This window comes from Oncorhynchus kisutch, linkage group LG26 (assembly GCF_002021735.2).
Source record: "Oncorhynchus kisutch isolate 150728-3 linkage group LG26, Okis_V2, whole genome shotgun sequence".
NCBI classification, from domain to species: domain Eukaryota; kingdom Metazoa; phylum Chordata; class Actinopteri; order Salmoniformes; family Salmonidae; genus Oncorhynchus; species Oncorhynchus kisutch.
In genome coordinates, this window is record NC_034199.2 from 10850620 (window position 1) to 10867821 (window position 17202).

At 43.2% G+C, this 17202-nt stretch overlaps 1 protein-coding gene across 8 annotated transcripts in view; it reads right to left on the bottom strand.

Annotated features, from left to right (window-relative positions):
* LOC109871166 (kalirin) overlaps positions 1-17202 on the bottom strand; it is a 283783-nt gene that overhangs the window by 125151 nt on the left and 141430 nt on the right. For all 8 annotated transcript variants that reach the window (XM_031805738.1, XM_031805729.1, XM_031805727.1 and 5 more), the window contains exons 10-11: positions 7067-7189; positions 1058-1249 (exon numbers count right to left, since the gene is read on the bottom strand). In XM_031805738.1, coding sequence (XP_031661598.1) covers positions 1058-1249; positions 7067-7189 — 315 coding nt within the window. The remainder of the gene's footprint in view (positions 1-1057; positions 1250-7066; positions 7190-17202) is intronic.

The window sequence follows — 17202 nt, forward strand, 5'->3', positions numbered from 1 at the left end:
ACAGCCAGGATCCTTCAGCGAGAGCAGGAGTCGCACAGAGAAGCACGTTCAATTCTGAGCGTGCTCAGATCAGTCATGGGGAGCAGTTACCATGGGAACCACAGTGCAACCTCTGCTTTATGGATTTTGTTAACCCTTTGAGACTCCGAGAGAATTCCATCTGTGTCTGTATGATGTGATAGGTTCTTGTGAAGCTGATGGCAGTGGATTTGTCCCAAATGGGACCCTATTCCCTATATAGTGCACTACTTGTTGACCGGAGCCCTATATATGGGAAGGGTGCCATTTGGGGGAAACCCACACCGTCTTCCTGAAGTCTCCAGTTTAGCCCTTGGCTGGCTCACAACTGGCATGGATCAGGCTGCGCTAAGTAGAGCAAAGACTCCCTGCATACCTTAGTAATCTTGGTATGTCTGCCCTGTCTGTCTGTCTGCCCTGTCTGTCTATCTGAAGTGATCAGTGACACTCACAGACGGGCATCTGAGGCTGCATTAACTCGAGCCTCGACCCCTTGCCAACTTACTGCACCTTAAACCCAACCACATCCACTGCCACTTTCGGTAATATTTTGTACATGCATAAAGAAGGGGTAGTATTGCAGAGCCCGTGGTCTAGTGATAACCACCCTTACTTTACGCACACATTTGCACTCCCCACCGGAGCCTGGGGTTCAACCCCCTGCGCCACCCCTCTACATTGTTTCTTCCACTTCCTTACCCGTCTCCCTGTCTGATTTCAGTACAGTCTCAATAAAGTGAAAAGAAAAATCCACTTCAAAACAAAGGTCACTAGACCCCATTATGCTCTTGAAGACAGAGAGAGTAAACCATCCTGAAGGGCCTTTAGATCTGGGCTCTTGCATCTTTAGAGTGGGTGTTGAAGGTAGACCGACAAGGCTTCTGCATCCTACCACATCCACTCCCATTCTATCATACCATACTATGCATAAATAAAGAAGGAAAAGGTGTCCTGGAACCCCAGAACTTCCCAGACATACAGTGGAAAGTGATCCATCCCACAGGTCATGTAGGTTAGGGTCGGGGGTCACATGTCTTACCTCTTTGGTGTGGGTGTGGAAGGAGACCGACATGTCCAGCAGCAGTTTCCTCTGCTCCACCCGCCGGACAAAGTCTTGGATCCTGACCTCCAGGTGCCGTGCTGCTTTGTAGATCTCCTCCGGGTCACATTCCCCAGTCTGGGCCAGCTGCTCTGCTGCCTCCAGGAGCTTGTCTGCGTTGGTGTAGGTGTTCTGGTACCCAGAGAAGACAAGCAGGCAGCTCAAATTAGATGAGGACAACACAAGCAGGTAAAGAACTGTGTCTGTCTAAAGTCTCTGCTCTCTGCAGGGCCCGACTACTGCAACGCTGAGGCTTCTTGAGTTGGTAGAGAATTGTGTCTGTTTGTCTGCACTCTGTCTCCACACGCTTTGACTGACTACTGCACACTGACGTCGGACCTCTCTCTCTCCGATTGGCGCCTCCACTAAACTGCCCCAAAAACAGTTCCATTCACACGTATACAGTGGAACCATCGGTGCAGAGTGGTAGGGTAAATCCCTGGCTATCTTCCATACGTGCTAATCCCACAGCCTGGCAGAGGACAAGTGTTGTCTCTGGATGGACACAACAGTGGAGAGCAAGTCAGTAAAGCAACAGCCATTAGGGCAGGACTGATGAATGGCTAGGTAACATGTAGCATGTAACACCGTGCTGATCCGGTTGGGATGGGACGGCCCCATGGCCCGGGACCTGGTAACCTTCTGTAAGGTCGTGGCAGTGAGTCACATTCACTGGGCCAAAGGGTACCATATTCCCTATATAGTGCACAACCAGAGCTCTGGTCAAAAAGTAGTGCACTATAAACAGTCACATTCACTGGGCCAAAGGGTACCCTATTCCCTATATAGTGCACAACCAGAGCTCTGGTCAAAAATTAGTGCACTATAAACAGTCACATTCACTGGGCCAAAGGGTACCCTATTCCCTATATAGTGCACTACCAGAGCTCTGGTCAAAAAGTAGTGCACTATAAACAATCACATTCACTGGGCCAAAGGGTACCCTATTCCCTATATAGTGCACTACCAGAGCTCTGGTCAAAAAGTAGTGCACTATAAACAGTATAGGGTGTTTGTGATGCATCCTGGTCCATTTAGGAGTTGGGACGGACCCTGACCTAGTGACCCACTACCTGGAGAAGAAGTGACACTATGGGTCAAACCCTAGTTAAGTAAACAAAGTCCTACCGTATCTGTCTCCTTATCTGCCGTGTCGGCCTTTTTCACGCCGTCAAAATATCACAATCCATCAATTTTTTCCAAATGAAGCAGAATCCCACTTTTACACACAGTCTCGGTGTCACATTGACATTAGCTCTGGCCCAAATCTAAATGATTCCCAGTGAATAGAGAGGGTCAGCGCGTTATACGGCGTACAATGGGTCAATTCAATGGACATGGATATAGTAAACAGGATAACATTTGGAGCGCCCATATATACGCTGAGTGTATAAAACATTAGGAACACCTTACTAATATTGAGCTGCAACCCTGTTTGCCTTCAGAACAGCCTAGATTTGTCGGGGCATGGACTCTACAGGGTGTCGAAAGCGTTCCACAGGGATGCTGGACCATGTTGACTCCAATGCTTCGCACAGTTGTTTCAAGTTGGATGGATGTCCTTTGGGTGGTGGACCCATTCTTGACACAAACTGGAAACGGTTGAAAACCCAGCATCGTTGCAGTTCTTGACACAAACCGATGCACCTGGCACGTTCAAAGACACTTAAATATTTTGTCTTGCCCATTCACCCTCTGAATGGCACATATACACTCAGTGTACAATGAGTCTATAAAACATTAGGAACACCTGCTCTTTCCATCACATAGACTGATGAACCCAGGTGAAAGCTATAATCCCTTATTGATGTCACTCGTTAAATCCACTTAAATCATTGTAGATTAAGGGGAGGAGACAGGTTAAAGAAGGATTTGAAAGCCTTGAGACAATTGAGACATGGATTGTGTATGTGTGCCATTCAGAGAGTGAATGGGCCAGACAAAAGATTTAAGTGCCTTTGAACGGGGTATGGTAGTTACGTGCCAGCTGCACCGGTTTATGTCAAGAACTGCAACGCTGCTGTGTTTAGCACTACTTTTGACCAAGGTCCTAAGGGCTCTGGTCAAAAGTAGTGCCATATATAGGGAAAAGGGTGCCATTTGGGAGCCAAAGTGGTGTGTTGGGTGTATTCCACACAGCAGCAGGAGGCCTAGGCAGCACACAAATTCCATCCCATCAGAAGAACTCCTCTGTCTTTGGTCTGTCTTCTCTTCTCCCTCCAGAGAGGTGAAAATCAATATCTCCATGCAGGCTTTCCCCTCACAGAGTTGGCTGGGCTGATGTGGATTCCTCCCTCCCTCCCTCTCTAGTCTTTTTTAATACTATGCTGGATTCCCTCTGTACCGTTTTCATTCAATCTGTTGCACACGCAGGACTTTTATGAGCACGATGCCAGAAACAAAAGCTCTGTCTCTCTCTCTCTCTCTCTCTCTTTCTCTCTCTCTCCATATGAAAGAGGGAAACACTTCTGTTGAAGATGAAGAGAAAGAGGAGGAGCAAAGGTATTGTGAGAAATAGGTTGTGAGGGAGTAGGGAGACTCTTATTTAACTCAAAGTCCTGGTTGTCTGGCTATCTGTCTGGGCACGGTGTTGACAGTGGACTCAAATGTACCAAGGACTACTTTGTCTCGAGGCTATAAACTGTGATGCACAACTCTTCCTTCAGAAGTGGAAAAGTAGGATTCTGAACAGTAGATTTAGACTGTATGGTGTTAGCCCTAGACATGACACTCACTTCTACTGTGTCCTGTTTTAAATATTTTCCTTTCTCTTTCGTCCTATCTCTCTTTTTCACCCTTTCGCCCTCTCTCCTTTGCCCTCACTTTCGGTCTCTCTCTCTCTCTCTCTCTCTCTCTCTCTCTCTCTTTTTCTCTCATCCTATTAAGAAGGGCTCAGCCTAAACAAATACCCCCATTGCATGTTTTGTTGGTGGAATACATCAGAGGCCAATCATTAGAGAGGGAGCTGCACTATTTTTGTCATTCAGGCTATTTAAAGGGGTTTTCATCTACAATGGCATTATATTTGAGCCAGTTAAAGAGGCAGATTTAATCTGAGCACAATCTCTCTGATTTAATAACATTTCAATGTGGTGTCATAAAAAAAATGGATTCCTCATAAATTGCTCAATGGTATATTATGTAGAATATCAAATAAAGGCTTGTGCGCCAATCTGGTAAGGTGTCTTTGAAAGATGATGGTGCCGTATGTACATATCTTAATGAGCTAAAATACATATTCCAATATGAAACTCTTTATTTGATTCAGTAAGCCATTTGATCCATTCTGCAGGAGTAGGAGTGAATTAAACATCCTCATCTCTTACACTTCCCCAGAGAGAATTTAATTGGTGGAAAATAGGATAAATAATGTGGAGTCTGATATTCAGAGTTGCGTCCCAAATGGCACTCTTTCCCCTATATAGTGCACTAGTTTTGAACAGGGCCCAGACTTTGGCTTGCCCTGAAGAAAGACACGTCGTCCATCTTGAAAAAGTGGCAAACCGTATGACCCAAATCAAGCCAATCCATCAACAGAGGGGCTACAATATTGCCGTAATACCCGGATTACACATCCTTTTACCATTAAAACTCAGCCCTAAGCACTGCTGTTATCACTAGTCACGGCTCATGCTGCTATGGTTACACTCAGGAAGTTAGCAAAGTGGAAGAAATGTGCCTGGTGATTCTAACATTTTCCTATCTTGCTGGGAAGCCGGGTGGTATCCGATACAGATGTAGGATCTTAATTTGATCAACCTGTTGCAAGAGAACTTTCCTGAAATTAAGGAAATGTAAAACTTGTAGAGTATTTCAGGTTTAAAAAGGCTTTGTAATTTCCACTTTGAATCAGACTTCCGACTTTGTATCAACCCTGACCAAAAATAACCGTTAATTGTTCACATTTCCAGTTGCTGCAGGACAGATTTCCTGGAGTAGCAAACTGACTCAAATTATAACCTTACTTCTGTATTATCTCGCAAGCACTGCTTTTAGGGTTGCAGCATTTCCCAGAATCAAGAGGGAGTAAGCAGGAAAGAAATGCAACACTCGCACCTGTCCTCATTCCTTGCACATATGATGATCATTATGCCACCATGGTGCACTGTGTAACCACAGAAGCACGACTTGCTTACATACAACAACAACAACAAAAACGCTTATATTATTTGACCCTCCTCTCTTATTAAGAGAAACTTTAGGAAACTTTCTGAATAGACAGAGAGAATTAGCAAACACACACACACACACACACACACACACACACACACACACACACACACACACACACACACACACACACACACACACACACACACACACACACACACTAAAATGACCTTAAATCAATCAAAGCCACCAGCGCACCTCAGACACACACTAACAAATGTATTCAAAACATAGGCTCACCTTCAAGTCCATCAGAAAGTAGGTCTAGGCTACATTATAGCATAGCCTAATGCTAAAATAACGTTGCCTATCAAATGAATTGACAAGGAAAGTTTGAAGGGGGGAGAGAGAGACAGCTATGGTATTACTAGAGAAGTTGGTTATGAAATGATTATCCAAGCAAGTGACTTATTCTAGAGGAAGATATATCCTTTGATCTAGACGATCAAAGGATACAATGATCACTCATGATTGGCTGCTAAATATAGGCCACAGGTGTCCCCATAGGTCTAATATTTCAATTGAGGAAATGTGATCATAATAGTGTACTAGATATGTGTTTATGGATGAAAAAGTGAACTTCCCATTTCCTAAAAACGTGCTCAGTGGGTAATGGGGATTCCCTGCTTTGCGATCTGTTGCCTACGTCAACAGCCGGGCTTTCGTTAAAAAGGCCTAGGCACTATTCTTTTCTATCGCACATTTAATTAAACTGACGCATTTGGCGACATTCCACTTGAATTCATTGGCACAAAACGTGCGTCAGAGCAAAATACTGTCTTGTCTCGGGCTTGCATAGCACAGGTGGTGGTTGTCTAAGTTCACTGTAGTAGGGTAGGCTAAAATATATAGGCTAGCATTCGAACGATGGATTAATAGACCAGCCTATGAATTCACTTGTAACGCTTCTCTGTTCACTTCTCTGTTCCCTTCTTGCACAACTCATGCATCTCGGGCCGGCATCTCCACTGGCCTCTCTCTCTCTCTCTTCCTCTCTCTATTCCTCTTACAGCTCTAGAACCAGTAGCCTAGCCCAATGCGTGTCCCAGAAGTAGCAATATAGTTTTGGTCCCTTATTTTGAGCGAATAAATATATGTACAGTATATACTGTATATATACACGAGGAAAGAAGCACCTTGCTCTCGCTTGCTGGATATAAAATAGGCTACAGCGTTCACAATGAACTGGATGGGAAGTTTGAATGGCCACAGCTTCTCTGGTGCAATAAACAAGGGTTCCACTATTCTCCCCACGCCCAATATTCATGTTCACAATGAAATGTATGACGTCAGAATGCCCAATGTTAAAATGTTTCCAATCAAATGTATGAATTAAGTTTGAACATTCTCCTATCAGTCTAACTTGCACAAACATTGTGATTGGGTATTAGCTGCGAGGGTTATCGAATAAGGATCAAATCCTCTGATCTCCTCGAGCTCATTAACAATAGAATGTTCATATTTGAAGATTGCTAAAGAGACTGATACCCAGGCTACAGTTGATGAGGCATTTCAATCTAAAAATGCCATCCACAGCCTCAACAGACTGGGGGGAAGTTGCCTATACACGTTCATCTTGGATCAGCTTTGTATTTCCCCCACTAGTGGTTAAGGTTAGGATTTGGAGAGGGGAGGCTGATCCTAGATCTGTACCTAGGGGGAACTCACCCCGGGGCCTACTCAACAATGTGGGGAGGAGATTCCCACCAGGATATGACCAACAGCAAGCCATTAGAACTATTAAAATGTCCTCATTGGCACACATAGTAGTACTCTCACCTGTGCCACCTCCTCAAAGTCGTCGTGCCGTTTCTGCAGTGCCCTGGCGCGGTGGAGGGACTTGCCCACGCCCGTGTGTTTGCTGAGGAATGCCTCCCCGTGGTTCTCTATCCAGTCCATCACCTGTACACAAGACACACAGAAAGACACTCATGTTAACCAATGTTCTGAACAGCCCATGTTCCTGCCCTCAACCCCTAGCTCCAAAGGAGACAAGACTCACACTGTACAAGAGACAGGCATTTTGGGTTCCAGGGGAAGAGACACCACTGTCACTCTGTCAGCCTATATCACAACAGCAGTCCATCTTCAAGGAGGAAGAGGAGGTTTTGTGAACCGTTTCAGCCAAACTATAGGGGGTCTCTGAAATATCCAATAGCATCATTCTCTCCTGATGCTGGGCTTTCACTTAGCCTGGGAATACTTTCACTTTAAGTTATATATCTCGATGGCAGTCAATGAGAAGGAAGCCAAATGTTTATAGCAAAGGGTAGACAAAAAGTGCAGTGAACTTCGCATAACTCCCCTGTAGAGTTCAAATTGAAACTGTTGCGTGACTAAACATGATCGTCAGAATACCCAGCGAGGCAGAATTTACAGTGCGAGATGTTAATGAATAGTTGAGAGGTCATAAAATGAGATCATCTGTGTGGATTTGTGTTGCGTGTCCCTGTGGGTGTAAGCAAACAGCGTCTGACTGAAACAGAGAAGAGCACAGCAGCACCCTGTGGCAGTGGCTTTCACCATTCTCTGGCAGACCTGAGTTCAAGCACTATGCTAAATCATTTCAAATACTTTCTCTGTGCTCGATTGAGGTTGCCTGGTTCAATGGAACCAATAGAATAGTCCCAAAATGATAAACCCCGCCCATCTGGCACTCTAGGCAGGCTAGTGCAAACACTTAACATATTTGAAAGATTTCAAGTACTATTTGAACCCAGGTCTGTGTTTTTTTATTCCCTTTTCTAATAACTCTCTCTATGGTCATTTGAGGGAATGTGAAACCAAAGCTTGCCAGTCCTGCACCACTTCAATTATCTTGTTATCCTGTGTTGTCCTCAAGTATAGCCTCCCTGTCTTGATCGCGTTTGATTGCCGGTGTGTGTGTGTGTTTGTGTGTGTGCGTGCATGCGTGTGTGTGTGTATAGTAGGAGATCGGAAGGGTCCTCTGATTGCGTGTGGTGTACAGGAATGTTTAATAAACATGTCAGTGGCTGAGCAGACAACCCTTGTTTTCCCCTGACTGATTAGAGTCGCTGCATGCACAGGAACAAGCAGGAGTCTAAAAGTAGCCTGGCTCGAACATGGTAAAAAATTGTCACACGAACATGGAAAGGGCTGAGAATAGAAGAGATACATATAATTTATTATCTGTCTGAGGATACCATGCCTCAGACAGGAGGGTCACTTCTGGATTATTCCCTATGTCGCCCATACGACGCTGGTCAAAAGTAGTGCACTACATAGGGAATAGGGCGCCAGCCATTTGGGATGTGCTATCAGTGTCGTGATGTCTCAGCAGTCACTCAACACCAAGATGCAAGTGCAAGTTATGATGATGAGGAAGTGGGCTTGAAATATTGGACTCTGAAAAACACCCTATTATTCACTATTTAGTGCAATAATTTTGACCAGAGCCTAGGGGTCCGTGATAAGACTCACTGACTCAAAGCCACAAGAGGGTAGAACATATTTCAAACGTTGCTTGTTAGTTCTTCAATAGTTGGACGCAACCTGTGTTTGTGATGCTGAAGCCCAACACCACTAACAAATCAGAGGAAAAGTACAGTACATGAAAATGACAGTTTCCTGGAAAAGTAGTACGCAAAAACATGATTCACCAGAAGCCCGATGCATAAAAACAAAGATGCCCTGGACAAAACCATAAAAGACAACAAGACCATAAAAGTAAACAGAGGAAGCTGGAAAAAACAGCAGGCAAAACCACTGGACGACTATTTTCTCGATTAAAACTCGAGGTCCATAGGAAAGAGCAGCACTTGTGTGAACATTGTGGTGCTTAACATGATCTTTTTCTAAATCTGTTAATTGTTCCGGGTATACACATACGATCCAAGCCCCTAAGGAGGCATTTGAAAAATGTACTGTAAAGAAGAGGCTGCCAAAAGTGCTTTTTCTTTTCACCGTTTTATTTCTTTTGACAGTGTATAAGTGAAAGCAGTCCTCAGTTCCTGGTTATATGATGGCCATAGAAAATATAAAAACAGAGGCTGCGTCCCAAATGGCATCCTATTCCTTATATATAGAGCACTACTTTTGAGAAGATCCCTATGGGACTGGTCAAAAGTAGGACACCATATAGGAAATAGGGTGCACTTTGGGACGCAGACAGAGGCAGTAAAACTCAAAGAAAATACCATAATTTTTAGACTTACACTATGCCCAGCTAGCACATAACGTTCTGAGAACCATACTGCATGTTTTTTAGAGCTTGGTGAGAGCGTGCTTGTCCTATGTTTATTTTGCATACTGTCAGAGTCTATCTAGAAGATAGCGAAGGAGTCAGGCGCAGGTCACAGGTAAGAGTAACAAACACTGATTTACTCAATCAAAAGATTTAACAAAATCCCGTTCCAAACAAGGAACAAAACAGGACTCAAAATCCAACACACCGGAATACACGAAAGACAATCACGCACAAAACAGAAAGGGAAACCAGGGGGTTAAATAAGGAACATAATTATGAGATGGGAACCAGGTGTGTAAACAGACAAAACAAAAGGAAAAATGAAACATGGATTGGTGGCGGCTAGAAAGCCGGTGACGTCGACGCCGAACGCCGCCCGAACAAGGAGAGGGAACAACTTCGGTGGAAGTCGTGACACATTCAACCTTCCCACAACTTTCTGGGAATGGTGCAGGATAGTTGCTTGGCTTTGGAACATTCTCAGCACATTAAAAGAACTTGACAAAAAAAGCATTTTGTTGGTATTTCATTACTTTAACAGAGCATTTCCTAAAAGTTTGAACATGGTTAGGGCTGTGGCGGTCATGAAATTCTGTCAGACAGTTATTGTCAAGCAAATAACTGCCCGTCTCACAGTAATTGACAGTTAATTAACATAAACACAGCCTACAAGTTACTGATGCAGACCTTTGGAACATCTACATTTAAAAAAGTCTAATAAATCCATGTAATATACTGTATCCTACACCATCACAATAAATCCATTATTTATTTTGGCTATGCCATATTGCTGTGGGCTACACGAGCTCATTTAGCAGACAAGATTTGCTTAGAATTCTGTGGCATTATTTTAAATGATTCTATATTAATACAATTGAACATATCTGAATAAAATATAAATACTATTTCTTGCGGCTATTCTGTGTTGAGTGGTTAACAAAGAAAATCGTCCTCCTAAATGCTTAATTTCGAGTTATTTATGCAAATTTAGATGTGATACAAACGCTGGGCTATATGTTTAGATTTTTTATACATTCTAAGGCTGCATGATGCGATTCTAAAGATGATTTTAAAAAAGTTGCATAAAAGGAATTTTGCACACTTTATCAGTCTCTCATTCACAATTTGACAAGCACTTGATAATGCTCAAATTTCCCAGTGGCATCCCCTTTGTGTGGCTGTAATGCCCCCTATAAAAAATCCAGGCCTTTTGCGGCCAGTTGCCGTTGTGCCCTTGGCCTGAATATAATATTTATAATTCCCTTCTCCCGGTTGTGTGCTCCGAAGCACCTCTCACTCACATGGCTCTCTCAGATATCTCAATTCCTATTAGCCAATGCCCATCACCTCATTGGGTCTTGCTCACAGGCTACAAGTGAAGACAGACACATCGGGGATGCAACTGAGCGTGTCCTTATCAAATTCTGAGGTGCATATTGAAGATGTTGAATGAACTGTCCACATTTACTTTTCGTCAGCCAACAAAATGAGCAGGCCTAACGAACAGCGAATGCACTAGCCTATGTCAATCAACTATCCCCCATAGTGCAAAAGTTGACCTACTCTATTCTGTGCGGGAAATAAATATTCCAAGCATAGATCCCAAATAATACAACCACTAGCATCAAAAAAGAAATAAGGCTAACGCAACAAATCCGAATGTTTAGCTTCGCTACACTCGCAATAACATCTGCTAAACACGTGTATGTGACCAATACAATTTGATTTGATTTCAAATGTTGATAAACTATCAGGCAATTTCTTCACTTATAAGCACAGCAATGTACACACGGCAGTAAGCACGAATGTTCCAAAATGGAATCAATTAGTGGGAAAACACCATTCTCAAAAGTGACCACAAATGTGATTATGCATGTAATGCTTTTATTATAAAAGTGAATTTCTACAGTGAAAATTATCTTCCCCAAATTTGAAACTCTTGCACTGTGTACTGTATGAATGCCAGTTAGGCTCTACACCCGTTGTAAAGCGCATTAATTTGCTTAATTTTAACAAGTTATTTGGCCACTTTAGTTATGATACAAACCTTATCAAAATATGTAGACCTATGGGCTAGGCTACATGAGGTGTGCAACTACGATTAGAAAAAGTTGCCCAAAAGAGGCACGCGCTGCTTTTTGCCTTACTGCACACAAGCTGGGCATCATTCACAAGTGGTAATATATCATTCACAAGTGATAGGCTAATATTGTCACCCATCAGACTATTCTTGATTTAATTTTGCCCTTTACATATACTAAATAATATATGTGTGAAATAATTTTGATTTAGAATGGACCTCAATCATGCACCTGTCTCGAAACACGGGCAGGGAGAAAAAATGTAATCTATGCACGTAAATAGCGAATTGAGGACGATTTCCCACTGTTAATATTCATGCCAGCCATGCTATACTTGTGCTGTAAAGAGAAGCAATCTGCCTTCTAACGTACTAAATTAGGAAAGTTGAGAAATAAATATAGTAGGCCTAGCATATAGAATGCTGATGGGATCCTCCTCTTTTGATAGAGGCCTTTAAAATTCTGTTTTCTCACGCAATTATAAATAAATGTTGCAAAAACATGAGCTCATGCGCTCTCATGAAGTGTTTGATTACATTCTCGATTACATTTGGATTGATTAGAGGGACAATAGAGTGCTGAGTACCAGGCAGTTAGCAAGTTTGGTAGGCTACTAATGACAATTAGCAGTATCAGGACTTGGATAAGCCTAATTACAGTGACATAATAGGTCACGTGGAATTTATTATTATTATATATTTTTTTACCTTTATTTAACTAGGCAAGTCAGTTAAGAACAAATTCTTATTTACAATAACGGCCTACCAAAAGGCAAAAGGCATCCTGCGGGGATGGGGGCTGGGATTAAAAATAAGAATAAACTAAATAAAAATATAGGACAAAACACACATCACGACAAGAGAGACAACACAACACTACATAAAAAGAGACCTAAAACGACAACATAGCATGGCAGCAACAGATGACAACACAGCATGGTAGCAACACAACATGGCAGCAGCACAACTTGGTAGCAGAACAAAACAGGGTACAAACATTGTTGGGCACAGATAACAGCACAAAGGGCAAGAAGGTAGAGACAACAATATGTCACGCAAAGCAGCCACAACTGTCAGTAAGAGTGTCCATGATTTAGTCTTTTAATGAAGATATTTTTGGCATGTTTGTTGCAGCTCGTTCTAGTCGCTAGCTGCAGCGAACTGAAAAGACGAGCGACCCAGGGATGTTTGTGCTTTGGGGACCTTTAACAGAATGTGACTGGCAGAACGGGTGTTGTATGTGGAGGATGAGGGCTCAGTAGGTATCTCAGATACGGGGGGAGTGAGGCCTCACAGGCTGACTACACTGCTCGCGTTGCAAAATACATTTAGAAATCTATATTATTCAATTATTGCACCCACACTGCTCGCGCGCGCCAACGAGCTAAAATAGAAGTCAGTTCTATTTCTGACGCAGATCGAGTCCTGCCTCCCCCATATCCTCATTGGTTTATAGAAACAGGTACCCATGTGCCATCTCCTCATTGTTATACCCACGTGGGTGACTGAAAGACGAACGAGGTCATTGGCGGTAATGCACCTAATTTATGAAAGTTGCCAATCGCATTATAAAGTCATGAGAAAAAAAAGCCTGGAAGGAAGAGAGATGACTAGAAATGATTCGGTTGACCATTTTATGTGTGGATTAATTGGCGGAGCAGAGGACCTTGTGCATTTCAGGTAAAATAACTCAATGTTTATATCCCAGGACAAATTAGCTAGCAACAGCAAGCTAGCTAAATAGGACAAATTAGCTAGCAAGTGCAAGCCAACTAGCTAAATTGCAATAAACTTTTAATATTTCTAGACCTGTCCCAAATTAATATAATTGGTTCAGAGTTTGTTTTGATATTTTGCGTGTCGTGATCGCGTTTGGTGTGTTGGGACAAAATATATTTATGCACGATGGCACACGGGCGCAGCCAAATTGGGTTTCGTGCAAGAGGGTTTTATAAATAGGCATCAACCAGTGGGTCTTGTGACGGGTATACAGAGATGACCAGTTTACAGAGGAGTATAGAGTGCAGTGATGTGTCCTATAAGGAGCATTGGTGGCAAATCTGATGGCCGAATCATAAAGAACATCTAGCTGCTTGAGAGCACCCTTACCTGCCAATCTATAAATTACGTCTCCATAATCTAGCATGGGTAGGATGGTCATCTGAATCAGGGTTAGTTTGGCAGCTGGGGTGAAAGAAGAGCGATTGCGATAAAGGAAACCAAGTCTAGATTTAACTTATTTGCTGAGAGAAGGACAGTACACCGTCTAGCCATACTCCCAAGTATTTGAATGAGGTGACTACCTCAAGCTCTAAATTCTCAGAGGTAGTAATCACACCTGTGGGGAGAGGGGAATTTTTCTTACCAAACCACATGACCTTTGTTTGAGAGGTGTTCAGAACAAGACTAAGGGCAGAGAAAGCTTGTTGGACACAAAGAAAGCTTTGTTGTAGAGAGTTTAACACAAAATCCGGGGATGGGCCAGTCGAGTATAAGACTGTATCATCTGCATATAAATGGATGAGAGAGCTTCCTACTGCCTGAGCTATGTTGTTGATGTAAATTGAGAAGTGCGTGGGGCCTAGGGTCGAGCCTTGTGGTACACCCTTGGTGACAGGCAGTGGCTGAGACAGCAGAAGGTTCTGACTTCATACACTGCACTCTTTGAGAGAGGTAGTTAGCAAACAAGGTCAAAGACCCCTCAGAGACACCAATACTCCTTAGCCGGCTCACAATAATGGAATGGTCTATTTGACTGCCGTCATGACTCGTGACCGCAGGTGTGGCGGTCACCGTAACAGCCCTAAATTTGGTTACATTTAATAAAAATGTGGTAACGTTCTAGGAACTTTCTCCAACTGGTTTGGCAGTGGGAATGTTCTCCAGTAGTTCAGAGAACGTTAAGAAACAACATTCTTCTGTGGGGATTTCAGTGCTTCAGCATAATGCTTCCTACAGGTTTCCTAATGATTTGATTCAAAGTTATGTTCTCACCTTTGCTCCGAGAACTTAAAGAAACAACGCTCTTCTGTTGGAATTTCAGTACTTTGCATAATGTTTCCAACAGGTTTCATCATGGTTCTATTTAAGGTCATGTTCTCAAATTGTTCCAAGAACGGCAAGAAAACGTTTCATAAAAACCACAATGAAACGTTATCATTTATTAGGTTCGAAGAATGTTATTTAAAAACATACAGTATACATTCTGTTCTCAGCATCAAGACAACTCTATCCTCTAGCTTCTGAAGTGTGTTCAGATGGTTTGGCCACGCACACTAATTGGCCGCACCTGATCTTAGTCAGATCTTAGTCAGAAGTTCTTGTTTCCTTTGAAATGGCATCTGTTTGGATAAATCAAATCAAAGTTTTTTTGTCAAGTGTGCCGAATACAACAGGTGTAGTAGACCTTACAGTGAAATGCTTACTGACAGGCTCTAACCAACAGTGCAAAAAATGTATTAGGTGAACAATAGGTAAGTAACAGTAAAACAGTAAAAAGACAGTGAAAAATAACAGTAGCGAGGCTATATACAGTAGCGAGGCTATAACAGTAGCAAGGCTATATACAGGCACCGGTTAGTCAGGCTCATTGAGGTAGTATGTACATGTAGATATGGTTTTAGTGACCATGCATATATGATAAACAGAGAGTAGCAGTAGCGTAAAAGAGGGGTTGGCGGGTGGTGGGTGGCGGGACACAATGCAGATAGCCCGGTTAGCCAATGTGCGGGGGGGGGCACCGGTTGGTCGGGCCAACTGAGGTAGTATGTACATGAATGTATAGTTAAAGTGACTATGCATATATGATATACAGAGAGTAGCAGCAGTGTAAAAGAGGGGTCGGTGGGGGCACACAATGCAAATAGTCCGGGTAGCCACTTTATTACCTGTTCAGGAATCGATTTGGCTTGGGGGTAAAAACTGTTGAGAAGCCTTTTGTCCTAGACTTGGCACTCCGGTACTGCTTGCCATGTGGTAGTAGAGAGAACAGTATATGACTGGGGTGGCTGGGATCTTTGACAATTTTTAAGGCCTTCCTCTGACCCCGCCTGGTGTAGAGGTCCTGGATGGCAGGGAGCTTAGCCCCAGTGATGTACTGGGCCGTACACACTACCCTCTGTAGTGCCTTGCGGTCGCAGGCCAAGAAATTGCCGTACCAGGCAGTGATGCAACCATGCTCTTGATGTTGCAGCTGTAGAACCTTTTGAGGATCCGAGGACCCATGCCAAATCTTTTTAGTTTCCTGCCCCGTCGATGAGAATGGGGGCGTGCTCGGTCCTCCTTTTCCCGTAGTCCACAATCATCTCCTTAGTCTCTAGCGGTTTTATTAAAAGTTCTGTTAACATTATTTAATTACACTCAAATAACCTATAATTTCCTTTGTCAGAACATTAATAAAAAATCCCTGGAAAACCTTCAGGGAACCATAGTAAAACATTCTCAGAACCTCCCTGCAACCTAAACATCTTTGTCCCCAAAACAGGTGAAATGTTCACTTCAGTTCTCAGAATGTTATAAAAAAAGGAAACATATGGCTTTGTTCGCAGAACCAATGAGAAACCTTGGAAGTTTCCACAACTTCCAAGGAATCAAATGTGCTAGCTGGGTCAATATCACATTGGGGTGGAGAATTTCTGACCTTCACGAATACGCAGATACATAAAGCACCATCTTGCTGTTGCCTAAGTAACAGTTTATTTCATTTGAGTGCTATCCCTTTCATTCGTTATCCACTGTCACATAAACCTGAGTGAGAGCATCACTATATCTTACCCCTATCCAAAAATATGCTATACCTTGTGAAAAATGAGAGGAATGTCATTAGATTAACACAAATGTGGAGGGAGGAGAGTATAGAGAGAGCCCCAGGTTCCCCAACTCCTCTTAAATCTGGCTACAGTTATAGAGCAGATGACCTTGGATAGCGCAGAACTTCCTCCACGTATCCTCCAACACTGCTTCCTCCTGACAAGCCACTTGCAGTTGGAAGCCCAAAGTATTTCAAAATGGCACACTATTCCCTACCTAGTGCACTTCTTTTGACCAGAGCCCTATTGGGAATAGGTCACTAAATAGGCAATAGGGTGCCATTTTGGGACACATCCTATGAGTCAGAGGCTTGAAATGTGTCCCATTAACACGGTCTGTTGCTTGGTGGTGCAGTGCGGCGCAGCAGTCACTCATGTGCTCTGCTGATAACCCCAGCCCTGACCTGCTATTGTGGAGGCTTCAATCACTGACCAAAAGCCCGGCCTAGTCAGTAAACCTAGAACATTACGTTTGATTATCTCTAAATTAGACCGCCCTGCATTCAAAATCAAAAGAAAAAAGGGAGAGAGAGACAGAGAGAAAGGGGGATGCCTAGTCAGTTGTACAACTGAATTCATTCAACTGAAATGTGTCTTCCGCATGTAATCCAACCCCTCTAAATCAGAGAGAAAGGGTGGGGGAGAGGGGCGGAGAGAGAAAGCATCATCTTGTCTTGCTAAACTGTTGACAGGGTAATCCGAACAGGAAAATGAGAAGCTGTACCAACTCATATGAGAAAGAGATCTCTGGAGTAGCAGAGATTATGGGAGTCTGCAGGCCCTGATACAGTCTGTCAACTGAGTGAGAGACAGAAACATT